Genomic DNA, 22671 nt, shown 5'->3' on the forward strand with positions numbered 1-22671 from the left:
GCATTTTAGGAGTGCCACAAACAATTTTTGTACAATCCCATAACATTTTGGAGAAATTATATGAGAGGATGGCTAGACAACATTTATTTCTAATGATGGCCCTGATGAAAGACCGTCTCCAAAATGTGTCAGTCTTTGAAATACATTATTTGTGGCATTCCTGATAACTTTTCTCTCTTTGTTTTGCTGGCTGGTGTAGTTCCCTCCCCAGCCCCCTTTTTTATTTCTTTTGTATTTAAAAAAACAGCAACCATGCTTCCAGATTTTTTCCTGGAACAAAACAGAGGAAAGGCTCTTGTAAAAACAAAAAACACCTGATCCTAGTTACATATGTTTAATCTTGCTTTAATGTAATTTGTAACTGTGAGCAGGATTATAATAAAAATTTGCAAAGGTTGCAAATATGGAACAACAGGTTCATAGAACAGAGGGTTGTGAATGTCTGAGTTGATCTTACTGGTTATTTTGATATTCTAGATCATTCCTGGATCAGATTTGCAATTGAGAGAATTGTCAGCTTTCTGTTTCTGTGACTATACTTAGCTTCAACTGTTAAGGTCCTGCTCCAGTAGGCAGAGAAAATCCATCTGCCATAGAGGAAACTCCTTATTAGTTCCAAATTATGAAGAAAACTGATATCTTTTCAGTCTTTAAGCAACTTCCATCTGTAATGAACCCTACAGTTCCTTCTGGTAGTCAGCTGGAGTTATAGCTATCAGCTTAATCACCAGATATGCTCCATAGCTTTGACCCTCTTCAGCCCTGGATAGGGCAGTGTCTGTTCTTTGAGCTAACAACCTGACACAGATAAACTTTTCCTTTCTCTGCACCGGAAATCTGCATTAGTCTTAGTCTTAGCCAAGTCAGGTTGTGATTTAGTCATAGTACTCGTCTGTGACTTAGAGCAAACAAATCTTTCCCATCTTTGACTTGCATGCAAACCAAACTTTTTGCGACATACCTTTTTAAAAAAACAAAACACAACAAAATTACTGTGGTTGACTCCTAGTTATAAACCTTCCTGGCTTTTTTTACACTCCAATAAATTTGACTAGTGGGTCTTTTTAATATATAATACATTTTCATCACATCCATGAGTAAACTAACTTTCTTTCTTTCTTTCTTTCTTTCTTTCTTTCTTTCTTTCTTTCTTTCTATTTTAGGTGCAGTGATCATCACGACTTAATGCAAAGATTGCAGATTTGATCCCCTTAAGGGACAGCTTCATATTCTTGCATTGCAGGGCGTTTGACTAGATGATCCTCAGGGTTCCTTCTAACAGTAAAATTCTATGACTTAGAGGCTTTGCATGTGGAATTGACATAAGTCCTGAGTTAAGATTGTGAAGTAATATGGAAATATCTCACCATCTCTGTGCTAATGGACCTTTGAACTCTTGAGAATCCAAACAGGGAGATTTGAGCACTGTCTCTTGATTTTGAATTCCCCTGATCCTACTAACTGACCCATCAGTGTATATAATGACATAAACAGCAGGCCTCCATTTGCAAATTACAGATGGGAACTTAACTTACCTGGTGGCAAGGATTATTAATGTGGTTAAGAAAGGGAAAATTTATTATCTTACAATAAAATGTGCATACCTAGCCATTTTACCTGTTAAATTGTATGTATAGATATGGAAAATGAAAAACAGCTCTGTACGTGATTTGTGTAAAAATAATTTGTACGCATTATTCTCAGGTTGCATTGCTGTCCCTATCCCAGCCGTCCGTTAATGGTATCTTGTCAGTTTGGGATGCAGCACTCAGATAACTGGTTCTATCGCTTTCAAGGGACACCATATGCAGTCCAGTGGTTTTTGATGATTTGGGACTTGCTTAGTCTTGTTGATAAGGCATGCATTATATCTTACCATGATACAGGTTCATATACTTGGCAGTATTTCATGGTGGAAAAGTAGAGAGAACTGGGAAAAAAGATGGTAGAATCTCTTAACCATCTACTGTGATGTTTTTATGTTGCCTTATAGATCAGTTGCACACACACAGCAGTGGCTAATCCCAGGAACATACTTCATCAGGATAACATCATGACTGAAACTCTGAGGTAGACATTAAGATGTGAAACTGCCAATATATTTTGTTGAGAGGAAAATCCTATACACACTGGAGACATAGCTGGACACTGGGTGGTCTCAAATATAATTCTTCAGCGGCATTTTAAAAGAGGGCTGTTTGGTAGGCCATAACCTTAATGTTTTATATTTACTTCTTTCTGATGAGCAGCTTTATATATTTTTTTCATTGAGAAAACCCAAGGCAGTTTTCTGAACAAATAATTAAGGTAACTATAGTACAGTTATTATTTTTCTTAAACGTTACTGCCCCCATATGGACACAATGATGAACATACACTAGCAATGTAGGTAAAGCTTCTCCCTAGGTTGCATGGCTTTAAAATATCTACTTTAAAGTTTTAATCCAGACAGATATAAATTAAGTTTGGGTGATTAATGGTTAAATCAAGTTGATCACAGCTCCAGACTTTGTATTTGTGTTTGCCGTAATTACTTGTTTTCTGACATACCAAATATACTTCAGTACTCACCTCAACTGATTGCACCTGCAATTGCTTAGTGTAGTTTACTTTCCATAAAACTTTCTCATTTTTGTATACTGACCATCTTTCCTTTCTGAGGATAAATTTATAATGGGTTTTGAGGTGTTTAAGGTTTGGTAAATGCTTTTCATGGTAACTTGGACCCACAATAACTACTGCGTTACTTTCATAACCTGTAAAGCCCAATTAGAGGTGGCTTCATAAACCCCTGAAATTGCAAAGTCTACCCATCCTTATCTTTAAAAACTTTTGTAGCTGCATCCATAGAATAGAATTGCTGACAATTGCCAGACATTTCTGAATGAGGCACACGCAGTTTGCACCTCCCATTATTTTCTGGGATTCACTAGATTGTTATAAAATTTCCAGGCTTGAAATAGGTGGGGTTTAAAGATTTTTAACAAGCTATGTGTGCGTGCAGGGATTATAAGGTTTTAATAACATTAAAATTTACTGCTACTACCACAGCATTTTTAAAGTGGAAAGCTAAAGAACAGTCATACTTATTTTTAATCAGTTAGAAGTACTGCATGCCAAGTCAACTGTTCTTTATTTATTTCAAGTAGTTCATTCACTGAATTCTTTGACTGTCCCAGAGGGCTCAGTGTGGAAAGGATGTTTACAAGTACAAAGTCAGAGTTATACACACTGCCTGCTCAACTCCAGTTTGTTTCATGTGCTGTGGAATTGGCTGTTCTTTTCAACTTCATAGCTGCATTTTCGAAGACAAAAAGCACAGCTGCATTTCAGAATCGGCAAATAGTTACAGGAATATGGCATTGACAAATTTAAAGTAGCCTATATGTTCAGTCTTGACAGAAAAGAGTTTGCTCCATCTCTAGCTGTGTCTGTTAATGCACCAGAACTATAATCTTCTTAAAGCCCACTTGGAAATTTTAATGTGTGTGCCACCTTCTACATTTATAATGTTTAATGACAGTGGAATTCTGTTTGTGCCACTGTTTAGAAATTTGTCCATAATCATCCAGCATAGGAGGTATTCACATTGATAGGTGCATACATGCATCTAGATTAATGTGTATATCACATTGATGTCTCTGTTTGATCATGGCCAGCTTTAGGTCTGGTGCCTAAAGGTGTACAATGAAGGTGCCAGTCAAACCTCCCTGGGGAGAGCATTCCACAAACAGGGAGCTACTGAGATCTTGTGAACTGCCCTGAGATCTTTTGATGTGTGGCGGTATGTAAATATAACACATAAATAACAAGTAGCAAATAAATACTTGTGTTGCCACCATCCAGACCTCTCATGGAGGAGGCACATGAAGAAGGCCCTCAGATTATGAGGGTCCAAGTGTGAGTAGGTTTATATGGAGAGAGTTGGTCCTTAAGGGTATGGTGGCCCTGAGCCATTTAGGGCTTTATAGGTCAAAGCTAGCACCTTGAATTGGACCCAGCAACTAATTGGCAGGGAGTGCAGTTGGGCCATGATTGGTGTAATAGGCTCAAACTTTCTTGCCCCAATGAACAACCTAGCTGCCGAATTCTGCACCAGCTGAAGTTTCCGAAACGTCTTCAGAGGCAGCCGTACGTATAACACATTGCAGTAATTTAACACAGAAGTTACCAGAGCATAGACAACACTAGTTAGGCTGTCCCTGTCCAGATAGGGGCACAGCTGGGTCACCAGCTGAAGCTGGTGGAAAGCACTTGGCATCACTGAGGCCACCTGAGCTCAAGTGACAGCAAAGGATCCAGAAGTATCCCCAAGCTGCATAACTCTCCTTCAGTGTAACCCCATTGAGAGCAGGCAGATTGTAAGGAGTGAGTTGTGTGTCATCCATATATTGGTGAAACTGCACTCCAAACCTTCCAATAGTTTTGTATACAGTGGTACCTCAGGTTAAGTACTTAATTCGTTCCAGAGGTCCGTTCTTAATCTGAAACTGTTCTTAACCTGAAGCACCACTCGATTTCTGTTCTCATCCTGAAGCAAAGTTCTTAACCTGAAGCACTATTTCTGGGTTAGTGGAGTCTGTAACCTGAAGCGTATGTAACCTGAGGTACCACTGTAAATGTTTAAAAGCATGGGAGACAAATAGAACCTTGTGAGGACCCTACAGCATAGCCACCATGGGGCCTGCAGAAGTCCCCCAGTGTTACTCTCTAGTAGCGGCTCTGCAACCAAGACTGAAGCCAGGCTGAAATGGGTTTAGATAACCCATTTCAGCCAGGAGAATTTCACTGAACTAGCACCACTCTCTAGATCACTTTCATGGGTGATATGTCTAAAACCATTTGGACTTGTCAAAGACATTTTGATGTCTGAAGTGAAGCAGCAGACAATGTCCCCTAGCCAGTCAAGGTGCATAGTAACTGGAACATGACATTTTCTGTAAGTTAGAGCAAACATAATCTACATTACTCTGCCTCTTGCTTTTCTTTCCAGAGGACTGAAAGCATGGCTTTACAAAACCTACATACAAAAAAGTTCCACCTATCACTGTGTCTGGCCAGCTTGTGCAAGGCAGCCCATGAGAGAAGGTGGTCATTGGGCTGAAAAGGTTTTAACCACCCTTGATTTAAAGCATTTATACTCTTGTCTTTTCTTAATAGAGTGCAAGGCAGCTAGCAATAATTAAAATAACGAAAAACTAAAAAGCCGCACACTTAACGAAAAAGATAGGAAGTGCAGCCATTCAAAGCAAATTAACCAAACTTGTTACAGTAAGTTAAAAGCAGTTCAGTGAGAAAGCTGTTATTGCTCATGGCCCAAAGCCCAAAAAGGAAGGTTTCTACAATCCATCTGAAGGACATTAAAGAGGGGACAAGATGAGCGCCTTGGTAGGGGAGTTCCAAAGCCTGAGTACAACCAGTGAAAAGGCCTTATTGCTCCAACTTGACATACTGGGTATGCCAGTACAGTACATACAGCGCAAGGGCATCCTTGAAAGTAGTCTTTAGAGAACAGCAGGGATATCAGATTATTTTTTCACAGAAAACTTTATTATTGCAGAAAATAATTTAGCTTCTTATATTATGCATAGATGCTTAATAGGAGAATTGTTGATTTCTGGGATTGGGGGTGCGTTTCCTGGTTTCAGAATGAAATGCAGGCACATTCCATTGAAGTCTATGGCAAAACCTCATGGAATTTTGATTCTTACCTGATAAAACTTGTGTGTGTGTGTTTGAATTTTCATGCTGTATAAGAGACTCTTTAGCCTCTGCTTCAGCTTCAGCTATAACTGAAAATTATCATAGTACTCTGGAGTATCCAATTGGAAAAGTATGCTTGGAATGTCAGTGTTTTGGCAGTATGCAGTAGCATCAAAACACCAAATGTTGTCTGCTACACTAAAATTAGAGACAGTTGGATATTTCCTTTTAGTGATTTATAGATCTGTTATGTACCAGATTGTCTTGTAAACAAAATGAAAGTTGTTTGCTCACATTCATATGGGATAAGTTGTGCTATTTCTAGGCTCATGCGCATTAAAATCACACTCAAACATGCACCCACCCACACCCCTTCTGCGTTACATAGAGAGCCACCTTAGTTTTTCCATTGGATATTACGGGCACAGGCAAACAGGACCCTCCAGATGTTTCAGGACTACAACTCCCATCATCCCTAGCTAACAGGACCAATGGTCAAGGGATGATGGGAGTTGTAGTCCCAAAACATCTGGAGGGCTGAGTTTGCCTGTGCCAGGGGAAGCTGAATATGTTTAATTGGCCATATCAGTTTGTGTAATACTAATAGGCTATGAATGTTTAGAATGCTTCTTGTTAGTTTACTGGAGTCTCTTGCTGTCACCTCCCATTACTAAAATACATGCTTGCCGGAATCATATTCTTAGCTACAGAAAACTTTCACGTTATTAGAATGGCAAAGTTTGCTATGCTGTGTAGAAAACAAATGCCATGTAGTTTCATACTGAATATTTATACTGAGTATTAGATTAGAAAAAAATTACTATTTTAGCTTTAAGAAGGTTAAATGCTTGGGAGTCATTTAAACTCTAATTAATTTCTCTTAATAGCTGTCTACTTGCAAAGGACAGCGGTATGATAATTGTTTTATGATGGTTAGTGTTTTACTTAGAAGCCTCCTCTCCTGGATCATGTGAGCATGAAAGAATATGACACTTCATATGAAAAAAACCCAGGACTTCCGTATACATGAAATACATGTATATTTATATACTGCCTTATTCAACACATTATGGATTTTGTGATTGCAATAATGTTTCCAATATCTCTTTAATAAAAAAAATGTGGAAGGTTTCTGAGCTGGCATATGTATGGCTACTTCTATGTTAATATACATTGCACAGAGGCAAGTGGTTTTAGCCCTGTATATTCTGTTATTTGCCAGATACAAGAGTGGCCAAAAAATCGACAACAAAGGCTGACTTGCTACTTGTTTGGAAACTGCAGTAAATTAAGGGCCATTGCACTCATACTACAATCATACATTGGTTTATTGCGAAAAAATCCTATTGAAATCCATGTAAGATTTATTAATAATTAAATATGCTTAAGACATTTTGGAATGCATTTCAATAAATTTGAGTTACTATAATTATTTCTAAAAAAGAAAAGGCATTTGTCTAACACCTGTCTCTAAAAATCTTCTGCAAATTTATGATGAGACCCTGATACCAGTAGAGCTGATAGAATTTTTTCTTCTTCTTTTACTAACTTTTAGGAGAACAAGATCAACTCTTCAGTTTTTGGTATTTTAATTGAATTAGATACTATGTAACCATGACCTAGAAGTCTTTTATGTTTTAATCTTTTGATGTAGTATTCCCATGGCAATATATAAGGGCTCTCACTAAGTGTTGCTCTCACTAACACACACACACACACACACAGAGAGAGAGAGAGAGAGAGAGAGAGAGAGAGAGAAAGCCAGTGCTGTTGTAAAATAAATTTAAGAAAATTGGGGGTAATGGCACAGAGTTGTTGAGCTTGGGCGTGGGGAATTGCTCACCCGCATGCATCACAAAATCTGCGTCCCATCACTGGCAGAAGCTGCCTATCACCCACCCAACTGCCAGAGCATCAGCCAATCAACACCACCCATTGACGCAGCAACAAACACACGCACAATAGCTACTGACAGCCACGGCAGCAACCAATCAAATGTCTACCCTATGCACTACCCATGTATAAGATGACCTCCAGTTTTTAGCATGATTTTTAAAGAAAAAAACATAGTCTTATAGACGGAAAAATACTGTGACTGGTGTGCATGTAAAACCACCTGATGCTCTAACTCAATAATTCAGTTTTCAAAGTGTATTCTGCTTGTGGCTACTTAATGGAAAATAATTGCAATTTTTGAACTTAAAACCATGGAATGGGTCCCTCCAAAATGTACTATGTAATGATAGAGTACCCAGCATTGCAGCTGCCACTCCTCAACCTTCCTTCTATTGTTGACTTTTATACTGTTTTTTTGTATTGGAAACTGCCCCAGAATTATATATGGGGTTCTGTAGAAAATGAGTATAGGTGTTTGGGATATTGCTACCCACGGTGTGTCCGAGATGAGAGGGATTTTTTAAAACATTTTCCCCCATGTGTGTAATCTGTACATCTTTGTTATTTCTTTTGTTATGTAGGAGCCGTGCTTTTGGCCAGCATGCAGGGATTAACAGTCAATATCGATCCGATTTTATATACTTGGCTCACATACCAGCCTCAGAAGCGAAGCAGCAGACCGATGCAGCAGGTAAGAAATACTGAAATGCCTTCTCTTTGTGTGTACTTAAGTAGAATGTCTTGTCTACATTAGTGGGAGAGAAAACGAATGCCATCATCCTGCATCTCTTAGAAGTATCTTGCTGTTCTTCAGTAGTAGAAGCACAGCTGTGCTTATTGTTAAAAATAGGAGTCTTCTGTTTTGTTAGTTGTTGCCTTATTTTATGTTCACTGTATAAGTGTGTGCTATCCATCTATCATCTGTCTATCTATCTATCATCTATCTATCTATCTATCTATCTTTCTATCTATTTGAGGACAGCATCATTGAAAATGTAACTAATAAAATCAACAGATTTTATCCTCTCTAATGTAAAAAATGTATCTTTAAACAGGTAATTTGTGTGAAAACTGACTTCATTTTAATGATTTATGCCCAGATTAAAAGAAAAGGTTACATTATTTTTAGAAGATAGCCAGATATATTGTTGGCTGTTTTCTAGGGGGTAAGCATGCCACCATTGAATGGCAGCCACAAAGAACATTTTTCTGACTGTGTGAAGTTATGTTTTCTGATCCCTGGGAAGTAAGGAATGAGGTCCACACACATAATAGGACTCCCCATCCTACTTTCCCTTCATGCCTCCTAAATCTTCTCTAGGGAGTTGGGGGAACTCCCATTACAGGTTTAGGGGGTGCAGGGGGTGAAGTCCTTACCCTGCTTAGTGATACATTGATATTCACACTAAGTTTTCTGACCCGTGTGTAATAATATACTGTATAGGTAGCATACTTTGCAGCAGGAGAGGCTAACCTGTGGCTGTCCATATGTTGTTGGACTCCCAATTCCTATCAGCCCTAGAGAGAATGGCCAATAGCCAGGGAAGATGAGAGTTACACTTCAGCAACATCTGAATGATATATTTGCAAACAGGATTAATAAGAGTTTTAAATCAAGATGTTAATATGTTAAGCTGCTTCTTTAATGGCTAGCTAAAAGTTGAACTTGGTATTGTATTGTTCATGGACATTCTTCTTTAAACATAACTTTAGTTAGGAGCCTTATGCTTTCAGAATATAGCAACATATGTCATATTTGTGCTTTTCCCACTGCAAATGAAAACACAAGCCAAATCGTAACGGCTGTTACATATTTGAATAAGGATCTATGTAGTTCCTGTTGCAACTATGTGGTTAGTGCTTTAGGGGCAAAAGAGGATGTTTTCCCATATCTGCATTTGGCTTTCGCATGTATCTGAACATTTCTCCCCATTTTGAATAGTGAACAATGTGGACATTCAGCTTTTTAAAAAAAATAGTAAAGGTCCATGAAAAAGTTTATGAATGCCTGCATAAATCTGCATAATACCTTCTGACTTTCTTTACTGATCACTAGTAAAATACAGTATTTCTTTCTTTTTTTAAAAGGAAAAACAGATAACTTAAGCTCAGCTAAAAGTGTTGATTTATGGAAAACCAAGTTCATAATCATCCAGTATATCATCCAGTTATGATTATCACCCAGGCTGTCCAGAGTCTAAGCTGTGCTGCTGATGCCACAACACCTGGGGACGCACCCGATCTTTAAACAGTATATGCATTAACAAAGGGGAAGATTCAAGGGGAATATAAAGGTAGTGGGAAAAGTTTAGGAGCTGATGTCGTTGCACAAACTTAACTGTCACAGAATGTAACAATAATAACTGCTGCCCTAGTGGCTGTGCAGCATCTGTCACAAGCACAAAACACTCGATAGATTGGGCTGTTGCACTGTGCTGAGAGCAATTTTCCCAGTAGCGGAATGGTTGTTGTGCTTGTGGGATGCAAAAACAGGAGATGACCCAGTGTGAAATATGCCTTCAAAGTCTAATATACTTATTTAATGGGGTGGCCAGTGCCCACTAGACTTAGTGGGGCTGCTAGGAGGTCATGCTGTCTAAGTGGTTTAACAATTAGCACCACTGATTCTTCCTCTTCTCAAACCAAATCTTCCTCTCCCAGAGGAGATAGCATTAGTAAGTATAAGTTTCAGGAATAAATGCCACGAACATGCACAGAATTCACCAGCATCACCAGTGAGGAACCTTTGCTGCTATGTAATAAGATGATTCCACAACAGGTATCCTTTGCATACATCGTATAAGCACCACAGTATTAATATCCTGCAGGATCAGGGAAAAAGCCCATCTAGTCCAGCATCCTGTTCTCACAGTATCTAAACAACTCCCATGTAGCATTTTTAAACCTAAAACACAGGAATGCAGAACCTCAGAACTTGTCTCAAACCCAAACACACATGAACAAAACCTGTAGTTCCAGTTACACACGTGTTAAAAATTACAACACACACAGAAGCCACCCACCATTTCTTCTCCATATCCTTCTCCCTCTATCACAAAATATTTGCAAAGTATAAAGTTGATAATATTGATAATATTGAAAGATATTCACACACCTCACCATTGTTTTCTTCCTAACAAATACTAACGAAAAGCTAGCTGCTCTAAACTAGCAACCACACCCTTCGCCATGCTAGCTAAAATGAATGTGCTTTGAAGTCTGGGCATTGCCCTGGGCTAATACTGAGACTGCTAGTTAGCCTCATAACAACAGATAGAATATAGTGTGGCTGACTTTCAGACCATCCAGTCACATGGTTTCATGTTTAGAGACACAGGGAAGGGACCTGTGTGCCCTCTCTGTACTTTTACAGAGACCTGATCGGCTAGAGAACTGTAGATTGACAGAAATGCTTGCAGAGCTTCTCCACGTCCAAACAGAAGTATAAAATGTGTCTGGGACAAGAAAGAGTGTGTGACGTTGACATTTTGTGGGGGATATATATTTTTAATTGCTTGACATTTTCCTTGGGAGGGCTGTACCCTAGTGGACCTGCCTCCACTGAATGTTTTTGATATTGCTTTTGTTATATAATTAATAACATCAATTTTTCTAATATACTCCTTTATAAATCCACTTGGTTACTTTTGTACCTTTACATGCTGATTGCAGCATCTGGGCTTGATGAGGCATGTGGCCCTCACCTGTTCTGTACCTCCTCCAGTTGAGGAATCACACACCTCCTCCCACAGCTAGCGAGCCTCACCTGGCCAGCTAGAGAGCTGGGCCCTGGGCCTTTGCCTGCCTTAGCCAACTAAAGCACCCCTCCTGCTGTTCCCTATGCCTCAGGGTCTGCGGTGTTCATGGGGACAGGAGCCCCTCTGGTGATGGGCCCTGCTACTCTGGTTTCTGTGAATTGACCTCCATTTCCTCACCATCTTCCATCACCCTGTGAGTACTTCCTTCCCCATCCCTAGCTTGCTCCAGTATGTCGTAGTCCCGGCTGCACCCCTCGTGGGATCCTCTTCCTCCTTCCCATCATCCTGCCAATTCATGACAGATATTTGTGTTGAAAAAAAATAATAATCACTTTAAATGCCATTGCTGAGGTATAAAGAAGCTTTTTTTAAAAAAAAAATGAAGGAGACCATCAATAGTATTGCGTTAATTTTATACCATGTTCCTACCATGAGGTAGGAAAATACTATTTTTATTCATGCCAGCCTTCAAGGAGCTCAGAATGGCAAATTTGTCTTTTATCCAAAGTACCAGCAAGGCCCAGACTTCATTAATTCCCTTTAAACATCCTTAGACTGGTCTCTGATCTGCTATGTGTAATATACAATCTGTATACCAGACACTTAACTAACTAACCAACTAACATACATACATACATACATACATACACATGGCACAAGGTGGCACATGTCTCTCCCCTATGCATTTCCCCCCACAAAACAACTGTTTGAGGCAAATAAGGCCAGAGATGGTAGCAGGCCCAAGTTCACCAAATAGCCTTCACAGCTGTGTTGAGATTTGAAATTTGGTCCTCCTAGTCCTGCGGTGACACTCTAGCCACCACACCAGCTCTCTCAGCATATGTCTTTTTTAGCGTAAATAAATAGTTTATTGATCTACGGCTGGATACTTTAATTTAGGACTTAAAATAGTTAGCATTCACTCAGGGGAAATGTCAAATTGAGTACCCTTGATAATGCTCAGTTTTGAGGGTCAGTCTACTATTTGCTACATTTTAGTTAATGTTTTCCAAAAAAAACACATGTGGGTTTGGCCGCATTAATCCCATTGACTTCAACAAATAGAAAGCCTCTTCCCCAGCTTTGAAAATATACCCTGTAATGCTTGCTCTGTGGCTTTAGATATTTTCCACAGTGATGCATTAAAAGGTTAGGTAAAAGCCATGTAATTATTGTGCATTTTATACAATCTTGCGACAGTTCAAGAGAGGGGGGAAAGCATATGTCCACATGTGTTCTCCTCTAACCATCTGGTCTACATCAAGACAATATCTGCATTAAAAATAACTGTAGTGTTCTATATTTGTCAGCCTTCCTTGAAATACAGTTTTCTAGTGGAGATCAATTTAGACACAAAATTAAGACACGTGTGCATTGCGTGAAGGGGAATTGTGAGTGGAATGAGGCTGCAGGGCTGTGCAGCGTTAGGTGTAAATGTCTGTTAGAGAAAGGCTTTCCTTTGCAAATGTCTGTGCCTGATGCATTGCTGTTAGAAACAGAGTCAGACACACCTCATTACCTTGGGGCAGACCAGAGTTCTCCACTCACATCCCTTTGTTTGTGTGATTCCTCTTCATGCAGCATACAGTGTAGTGAAACGTCCTGTAGATACTTCCAACTACCATAACACTTTTGTTTGCACAAAGAAATGAGAACAGTGAGAGTTAATAGTTTATAGACATGGAAGGTTTATTTGTTTATTTGTTTGTATGAGGACCAGTTATAAATCATCTCCATACTATTGGTGATTCCGCGGTTCTCAACAACAGATGACTCTTGCTGTTCTTTATTAAGCTTTGTCTTAGGGTCATCCAGAGAGGAGGAGGAGGCTTCATGTCACAAAAAAAGGTCATTCAGGTCCCACTTTTCTGTGTGTGCAATTGGCACACAAACACTCAACCACTCTGCGTGTACTTAATCTGGACAACAGTGTTGAAGGACTATGGCCCACTTCAGATGTTAGGTACTCCACTTAACAAACCATACTAGGTAATAGTTTCAGTTTCTTGTCTGAGAGCCAACAATGGTTACATTGGTTCAGACATATTGTAAACCATACATGTGAGTGAGACCCAGGATGTGAGTTCTATAGAAGAGGGATCTGTGCCAAAAATGTGTCAGACATTTGACCTACTTCCCCTTAAGACAATTCCAATGCTACACAACTGTTCCCCCAACCCTGGGAATTGGTAATAATGGTGGACTTGGCCCCTTGGCTCCAACTTGAGGCACCAAATAAATATGTAAAAATATGCAATTTCATTCTGAAATAAATGCTAATTTGTGCTCCGCTGGATGTTGTATAAAGGATATGTGCAGAATCAAAACCGAAAACGTGAAAAGCTGTTCTTATAATAAATATGCTATTGGATATTTTGCCGCTTCTTTATTGCTGTTTACTTTGCTATTAATTAGGTGAGTCACCCAGTTATATTCTCTCTCTCCCCTCTCCCTCCCATTTATATTCCATCTTCCTTCTATAGAACTCAGAGTGGTATAAATAGGATTTCTTTTTGGTCTCCCATTCAGGCATTGACCAAACCAGTCCTGCTTAGCATTAACAAAGTTGCTGTATCATGTGTCTTCAGATCATGTCCATTATGGTGGCTGAGTCTAGATTTTTAATGTAAAAAAAAAAAACGTAAATTGCCTTTGAAGAAAATGTAGCATCAGTAACTGCAGCTTGATAGTTGGCACGCATCCATTTCTTTGTATACCAGGAAATGGCTGTGACTTTATATTGAAAAGTATAAGGTTCTATTTTTATTGTTGTGTGACTCTCTTTTATTGCCATCATGTCAGTTCCAAAGTGGTAATGTAATAAAGGTAACAGTGTATTATTCTATGTAAGTAGAACTGTTTTTGAAATGTGGAGCTATTCATTATATTTTGCTCAGTTGTAGTAGCCTCCAGTAGAAAAGTGTTTTCAATAATGATGTTGAATAAGTAAGCTGAAATCTCACTTCTTTCATTGCTTTTGTTTTTATTCACTTCATTTTGGATTTCAGAAATAGTGCACTAGTCTTTGTTATTTTAACTCATTTGCGACTAATCATTCTACATTCATATTTTATGGCTTTGTTTTTCATCTGTTAATTTTTGCCTGCTGTAATTGTTACCTCTGTTTTATATACATTATAAAATGAAAGAATAATACAAAATACAAAAAAGAAATAACGCACTAATAAAACACACTGCATTGTTCAGGAGCCTAATTCAATTCTCTTTCTGGAGAACAAAATAGCATAAATCCGTCATCACAACCCTTTCTGAGCCATGAAATTAGTTTTTTTTTTCATGTGGGTCATACATCCTTAGCATTCCAGAGATGAGAATTTGAAATTTTTAATACTTCATACACGGTGCCATGGCACAGATGTTTTCAGAGCCTTAAAAATAACTGAGCACTTCTTTTAAATGATGCATTCTTTCAGAAAGCTCATGTGGCTTATTGAAGCAGAATGTTGTGACTGAGTCAGTCCAAAGTGCACATGCCAGATCTTCCTGTGTCCTCTGGCTTTTCCTTTCCTTTTGCTTCACAGCTCCTGTTGTTGAACTCACAGAACCTACTTTCCAAACTTGGGAGACTTTTAAAAACAGTTTGTGGTGTGGTGTGGTGTGGTGAGGAGAGCTGCTGAAGAAAACGAACGCATGCAAAAACCATTGCATGCTTCCTCTCCTTTTCACATTGTGTTATTGGTTTCCCAGAATAGCAGTCTAATATGTTTGTGTTTTAATGTGGATTTAGATTTTGTTTTTATGTGCCTTTGCACATAAAGTATCTGCATGGAACTAAAGTATTTGCATGGAACTAAAGTATCCTAAAGTATCTGCATGGAACTAAGTCAGGGACAGCCCACCCATGAAGTAGGGTGAATCAGCTGCCTCAGGCAATGCCCATATGGATCCCACCCCTAGCCTGCTGCCTCCACCACGGGTGGAGAAGTGGCACTGGCACCAGCACTGATTTCTGGAGAGAACTTGCCAAAATATTGCAAGATCTCACAGAACGCGAGAGATCATGTAAGATCTCACTGGTGGCGCTTCTCTGTGGTTTGTGCTGTTGGCAGAGGAGGGGGCAGAGGTGGCTAGGCGGCAGAGTAGGAACAGTAAGGTAAAGGTAAAGAGACCCCTGACCATTAGGTCCAGTTGTGGCCGACTCTGGGGTTGCGGTGCTCATTTCGCTTTATTGGCCGAGGGAGCTGGCATACAGCTTCCGGGTCATGTGGCCAGCATGACTAAGCCGCTTCTGGCGAACTAGAGCAGCGCACGGAAACGCCGTTTACCTTCCCGATGGAGCGGTACCTATTTATCTACTTGCACTTGATGTGCTTTCAAACTGCTAGGCTGGCAGGAGCAGGGACCAGGCAACGGGAGCTCATCCCGTTGCGGGGCTTCGAACCGCCAATCTTCTGATCGGCAAGTCCTAGGCTCTGTGGTTTAACCCACAGTGTCACCCGCGTCCCTGTAGGAACAGTACTTTGCAGCAAAATGGGATGTGCCAGCCCTTAAGTAAGTGTCATTTATTCCACCTGATCGCTTGCTCTTTTCACATTATTGTGGCAAAATTACTAATTTTCTTCTTTTACAGAAAAGAGACATATAAAAGCAGGTAGACTAAAAAGACTTATCTATTTCTCAGTTTTGAAAAACAGGGAATTGTCGCTGAAGCAACTGCTAGGCAACTGTTGGTATAGTGTGTATTTTGTTCAAAGGACACTAGCAGCCTCATACTTGGTGCTGCTAGAGGATTCTAAGAAACAAAAAAAAAAGTTTTGAAATCAGATTGGCCTGCCATGTTGATGTGAAAAATGGATCCTGATGTAGTTCACTTGATCCAGTGAAGTAGATCAGGATCTACCTTGGGTGTTTGTCTGGCACTTTTATGTGATGCAACTAACCAAAGAGGTGACAAGATTTAAACAGTAACTTAAAATTTAAAATGAAACCCTATTGATCATATCAGTGAATTGAGATGTTGTTAATTTTGTAAGACATTTCTGGTATCACTTAAATGTATATCAATACAGCTGAGTATCTTCATATGTTTATCAATTCTTGTCAGATACATCATTTTCAAAATTAGCAGGAACTTTGGTGTGGATCTTTTTAAGATCCACATGCAAATTGCCATATTACCTCCTCATAATGCGGAACAATTCTAACTGAATGTATTTTCTCAATATTAAGCAGTTTTCTAGAGATAGTTGACATAATTAGCATAGTTGTATTTGAATAATTGAAATCTTTAATTCTCATAAATACATTCCAGTTGCTTAGTTTTCTGTTAACTGGTGAGTGTTTTCTTCTTCTAACGTTAAGGTGGCTGTGCAGAAGTGATAGAGATAACAAATCAATGTTGTATCACTTGCATAAGAATCCTTCTCATGTTCTCCAGCTGCGGTGCAGTTGTCATTTGCTATTTTTTCCAACTGCAATTTCCTTGCTGGTTTGTGGCTAAAACCCAACATCTTGATCATTTTCCACCCAGTTTAAGATTGATCTTTCATTTACTTTATAGTTACAGCCAGCAGTGCCAAAAAGCTGGCAAAATTGTATTGGGTGTCATCAGCTTCAGCTTCAAGCCTGAGTGCAGTGAGCAAAGATGAAACAGCTGTTTCATTGTCCAGATCAGCACCCAGTACATGGCCATAATTTTTTCCATCTTTCTCTGGCTGTGATCATTTTTATTTCTCCCTCATTTCAAATAGCATAGTGTACAATATTTACCCTTCTCTACTGTTATACCAAACTGACTATATTTTCAAGTCGTATTTTTGCATCAAACTAGTTGTACTGTCTCCGGCTTTTGTTTTGCCAGGATTTCACCGTTATTTTATATTTGACATAGTAGCATCTTGGCAACAGTATGGTCAGTAGTTGAGAAAAGAGGAGGGAAATGCCTTGTTTCGTACCTTTTTTTTTAAAGAGGACAGTTGTATGGGTTTTTTTTTAGAATTGTAACTCAGAATTAAAATGACATGTAGCAATCCTGTCTTCTGTATATTGGCATCCAATCATAGAATTAGGACCTAGACTTCAGGTGTCACTGCAATCCTCTAGTCTTAGTATGAAGAACTGGCTGCATACATAACTGCCCAAGAGGAGAGCTCCTGTTATGGATCAGGAAATGGTTAAGCAGTGGGAAGCAGACAGTAGGAATAAACTGACATCTTTCCAAACAGAGGGATGTACAGCGTTGAGTTCGCCATGGATCGGTATTGGGAACTCTGCTTTTTAACTTCTTCACAAATGATCTAGAGTTAGGGGTAAGCATGAGGTGGCCAGGTTTGCTGATGGTACTAAATTGTTCAGGGTCATTAAAACAAAAAGAGATTGTGAAAAGCTCTAAAAGGACTTCTCCAAACTAAGAGAATGAGTGGTAAAATGGCAAATGCAGTTCAATGTAAACAAATGTAAAGTGATGTGTGTTGGGTCAAAAAATAATAATCTTAATTTCACATTTATGCTAGTGAGGTTTGAAGCGGCAGTGAATGAGAGCTTGGGATCATAGCAAGTATCTTGAGGAAGATGTTGATCGTGTGTTTGGCAGCTGTGAAAAAGGAAAATTTTGTGCTAGGGATTATTAGTAAAGTTTTTCTTCCTCTCTCATAATGTTAGAACATCCAATGAATATGAATGCTGGAAGATTCAGGACAGATAAAAGAAAGGATGGGAAAGTTAAACTGTGGGACTTGCTCAGATAGCTGCCATCTTGAATGGCTGTACAAGTGCATTAGATAAACACATGGATAAACACTGTTTATCTGGGAGCCTGTAGGCTTACACATTTGCACTAAGCCATAGTTTGTCTTAGCATGATGTGCAAACCAGGTTTCTGACTCCCATAGCTGTAACTCTGCTCTACAATATGAGGATAATAATCCTGAAGGAATTGCTTTGGGGCAATTCTTAGACTGGCATCCAAAACAACTGCAGGGCCACCAAAACTGTTGACAGTGACTAACATTACAATGATGTGTAATGTTAGGGTTCTTTTAGTGGAAACTTGGTTAAAGCTTGTTTTCCGTAATTGTTAGGAAGAACAAACAGAGTGGAGTTGTATACAATAATGTGACTATTAAAGCTTTTCATCATTCCATTTTCACAATTTGCTTTGGCATTCTATATGCTTTAGTTATTAAGTCAAAGCTTTTCCCTAGGAACTTATGGTGATAAAAGTACTGCTTTTAGTGCCCTTCCTATGATATGAAGTATCTTTTCCTATGAACTGCTCATAGTTTCTGAGTAAGTCACTGTACTTTTCTTCTTTTTCTAGCAGTCTGGATCTGTTTCTCTGGGGACACCAGTGACTAGGAAAAAGGAGGATGAGGTATCAGTTGGAAGTACGCCTTTGGCTAAACAGCAATCAAATCAGGCCTCTGAATATGCCAGCAGCCCTGTCAAAACAAAAACTGTAACAGGTATGTTTTGTTTTCAGTTAAATCAACCCATTCTCCAGGAAGTTATTCCCCCCTTGACATGTGTACATTCCTGCAGGGTCAGGTGTATGTATTGGAACACATTTCTGCAGTTAATGTAGGAAGCTTCATATACAATTTCTTCAGTTTTAATGGATATATTTTCAGTTCAGTTCTACAATATTAGATCACATTTTCTAACTTTAATCCCAAATTATTTTTATAGTGGTGTTGTTGTTTAGTCGTTTAGTCGTGTCCGACTCTTCATGACCCCATGGACCAGAGCACGCCAGGCACTCCTGTCTTCCACTGCCTCCCGCAGTTTGGTCAGGCTCATGTTTGTAGCTTCGAGAACACCGTCCAACCATCTTGTCCTCTGTCGTCCCCTTCTCCTTGTGCCCTCAATCTTTCCCAACATCAGGGTCTTTTTATAGTACTTTTTTAATAGTACTTCATTTTAATACATTATTGGGTCAGCTCAAGTTTGCTGGCCTCTCCAAAAAGATAGCTGTTCAGGGAATGCTTTAGTGAACATAGTGTATCTTAATTTTTTGAATGCTGTTGTATAAACATGACACAATGTGGTATAATGGCAAAGAGTGCTGTGTTTGGTTGCAGGAAACTTGAGTTGAAATTCACACTTTGCACTAATGTAGCACCCTGCTTGTGGTTAACGCTTAGCTGGAATGAAATATTCAACGCAGCAATAGAGAAATTAAAATAATAATTTATTTGTCAGACAAATAAATATGAGGCACAGTGGTATTTGGTTACCAAGCTCTGGCCTGGCCTCCTGCCATTCTGGCCAGCACTTATATTTCCTTAATCCAGCCCCCTTGCTCCTCCTGTGGCTGCCTCTGTCCAATCAGCCTGTTGAAATTCCTATTGGCTGTTTGCTAGAACCAATCACAAAAGATACACCCATTTCCTCTTGTCCTTTTATGGGAAACAAAAAGCTATATATTCTTCTATCTATAAATGACAAATAAGTAGTAATATATCTTACATGTGTCTCAACAAGGAACCTTAATTACCAGCTCACCTCGCCCTATTGCCCTCCAAAACAGATGGTTTAATCTTAAATTTTTATCTTAAACAGATGTCAAGGATCTTGAGTTCACATCATCATTGAAAGATCTCCTTCTCTTGAAGGTCTTTTAAACAAAGGCCTGACAACCATATGTGTGCTCTAATGATGTTTCCTGCTTGGTAGGGGGGCTGGGCTGGTGGCTGATGGCCCCTGTGATCTCTTCCAACTATATGAAATAAGAATCTAGCATAAGGATTTAACATTTCTTAGCTTCTAATTCCTTTGCATAATTACATTTAAGCCAATATATTTAATACATAACATAGATAGCTTTTTAGAAGAATAAACCTTTTCAAAGTAAAAAAGGAAGGAACATTTTACAGCCTCAAAATAAAATAGAAAGAAAACCTCTCTTCTCCAGCCAAGCCAGTTGCCTTTTTCACTGCTCTTGACCTTTCAACCTTAGGAAAATATGGCTCAAGTTTAATGGGAGGCACATGGTTTTATTTTACTATTTATCAACTCTTAATTATGTTTTCTCAGCCTTCTTATATCTTCTGTAATATGTAGGGTCAGTGTAACCTTGGCTGTCAGCCTGTAATTCCCTTTGACTTTGAGAATTGTTTTCTGCTATAAATCAGGGGGCCCCCTTGTCCAGGAGAATAAACATCTTGCCAAGGTTCTTAGGCAGCTGGTCTTCTGCCTGGCATGAACATTTGAAAATCTTTAAGCTCATTTTAAAATACAGGCCCTGATCAAGCCTTAATAAAAATGCAGGCTATGATTAGATGCCTCACTAAGGCTTGCAAGATGGGGGGTTTTTTTGCAAGTGTAGATGGAGATAACATATTGTAAATAATAGGTCACCTGGTACATAATGCAGGAGGGTTATTATATTGCATGCCATGCTTTTGGGCTTCTTGGAGGCTCCTCTGGGAAATGGGATGCAACCTTTGGTCTGAAGCAACAGGGCTGCTTTATTTCTTTTACATTCACATTAACATCCCTTGCAGTGGAGGCTTCTCTGTTGGATGAAGTGTAGCATAGACTGCCTGAGATTCTGAGCCACCCCAAATTCCAAAGCCATAGTCCAGTCTTTCTCCTGTCTCCCACAATCATTATTAATGCATTTTCTACTGATTTAGAGGCTTCCTATATACTGTTGCCCATCTCCTCTGCTTCGTCAATCAAAACAATCACCACCAGCAGGTTCCATCCCTTCCCTAGCAGCTCTCTCCCACAGAAATGACTTCAGTAGGGCAGTTGATTCTTTTGATGCTACTTAAGGCGTGGTCAGTGACTTAATTTCTCTTTATTTCTCAAGAACAGTCTCAGAGAACCAAAGTGTTGATGGCTGCATTAGTGGAAGAGAGTGCCCTGGGTTTTATGCCCTGCTGCTGTACTTTAGCACAGCTGAGGGTTTGGCCACTCATCTCTTTTAATTCAGCTATGAAGAGAAAAGGCCACAACAAGTGTCTTTAATTTGCTGTCTCATCTTTTGAGGAAAAGCTGTATCTTAAATCAACCCTAGAGATGGATGGAATCAGTTTCAAATTATTTAATGAAATTAATATTTGCTCATGAAGAAGGAAACTTTTCTTGGTGGGACTGATACATTTTTAAAACGTTTCCGTTATAATAACATACTTTCTTTTACCAGCTCAACTTAAATCTGTTTCTTTTTCTGTTAATTGGATCTTTAGTTTTATTGTAAAATAATTCTGTGGAACTGAAACTTGCAATTAATGAACAGCATATGGTAGATTTTATTCTCTTAGGAGATTGTTTGGTTTGATAGCTGTTAGGCTTTATTGTAATTTTTTGGACAGTTTTCATTTGTTGATTTAAAAGTCTGCTGCTACCTATCAAACCTTAAAATTAAGATAGCAAAGATTTTTGGAGCCCATTTTTATGCATGCTAACTTGAAAGCCCCAGTGAGTTCAATGGGGAAATATTCCCAAGTGAGTGGGCATAAATTGCAGCCTTAATTTCACAAAAATTGTATATTTTAGAAAACTTTTGAGTGATTAACAAAATGTCCTGTGCACTGTCTTAAAAGTCCTTTATGACTTTCAGTTACAACATGAGTCTTAGGGAGCTGTCTTGAGAACTGCTAGAAACTGATATTGTATCTTGTGCTCTGTGATGGCAACTTTGGTCGCAGCTGGTATATAGCTTAAACTCCTGTTTTTTTTATTCTAGTAGTTTGGGAAGTAATGGCAACTGAAACCTTGTTAGAAATAAAGGGTGGGAAAATATGATTTACTCGGGAAATAATCATAAAAAGCCCAATGTTTTACAAACAGAGACACACAGCTCTTGCCCTTGCTCACAAAATAAATGGCCTTGTCTCTTCTGAATTCCCAATAATTTTCTCAGCTGACATTTTCTTGTCCCTCTGCTGTTTGGAGACAAACAAAGGTTATGTTATCTTGAGGTCAAGACTTGCCACTTTGAAAATATTCACTGGTTCTGTGTTTCCGTTACTGAGCATTCAGCAGAGAGCCTTCCATCCAGACATATATCACTTTTTAAATATGGTGGAGCTTTTTATAAGTTCAGCAAAAGTTTTTGTGCCTGTAAACTATTTTTATTGTTTGATCAGTATACAATAAGAGTTGAACATTTTCACAAAGAGGTGTTTTAACAAAATGACCCACTATACTCCTTAGGTATGAAAAATGTATAGGGATAAGAAAAAGGGAAACTACTTCCCTTCATTTAAAGAGATACTAGAAATGACCACCACCTCCAGTATGCAGTTTTCAGTCCATGGCTAGAATTTGTCAGTGGCTGAACAGAATATGTGAATTCTTATCTTCTTCTTTTTAATTTTGTTGGACTTCTGCCATCCTTCTCCAC

The 22671-nt window shown here is 38.9% G+C and overlaps 1 protein-coding gene across 6 annotated transcripts in view; it reads left to right on the forward strand.

Annotated features, from left to right (window-relative positions):
• The window catches only part of VPS13B (vacuolar protein sorting 13 homolog B), a 398969-nt gene that overhangs the window by 174792 nt on the left and 201506 nt on the right, over positions 1-22671 (forward strand). For 4 of the 6 annotated variants that reach the window (XM_079984696.1, XM_079984699.1, XM_079984695.1 and 1 more), the window contains exons 20-21: positions 8181-8290; positions 18637-18781. In XM_079984696.1, the coding sequence (XP_079840822.1) occupies positions 8181-8290; positions 18637-18781 (255 nt within the window). The remainder of the gene's footprint in view (positions 1-8180; positions 8291-18636; positions 18782-22671) is intronic. The other 2 variants (XM_079984700.1, XM_079984698.1) reach the window with 1 other exon arrangement.

The sequence above is a fragment of the Podarcis cretensis genome (assembly GCF_951804945.1).
Source record: "Podarcis cretensis genome assembly, chromosome: 7".
In the NCBI taxonomy this organism is placed as follows: Eukaryota; Metazoa; Chordata; class Lepidosauria; order Squamata; family Lacertidae; genus Podarcis; species Podarcis cretensis.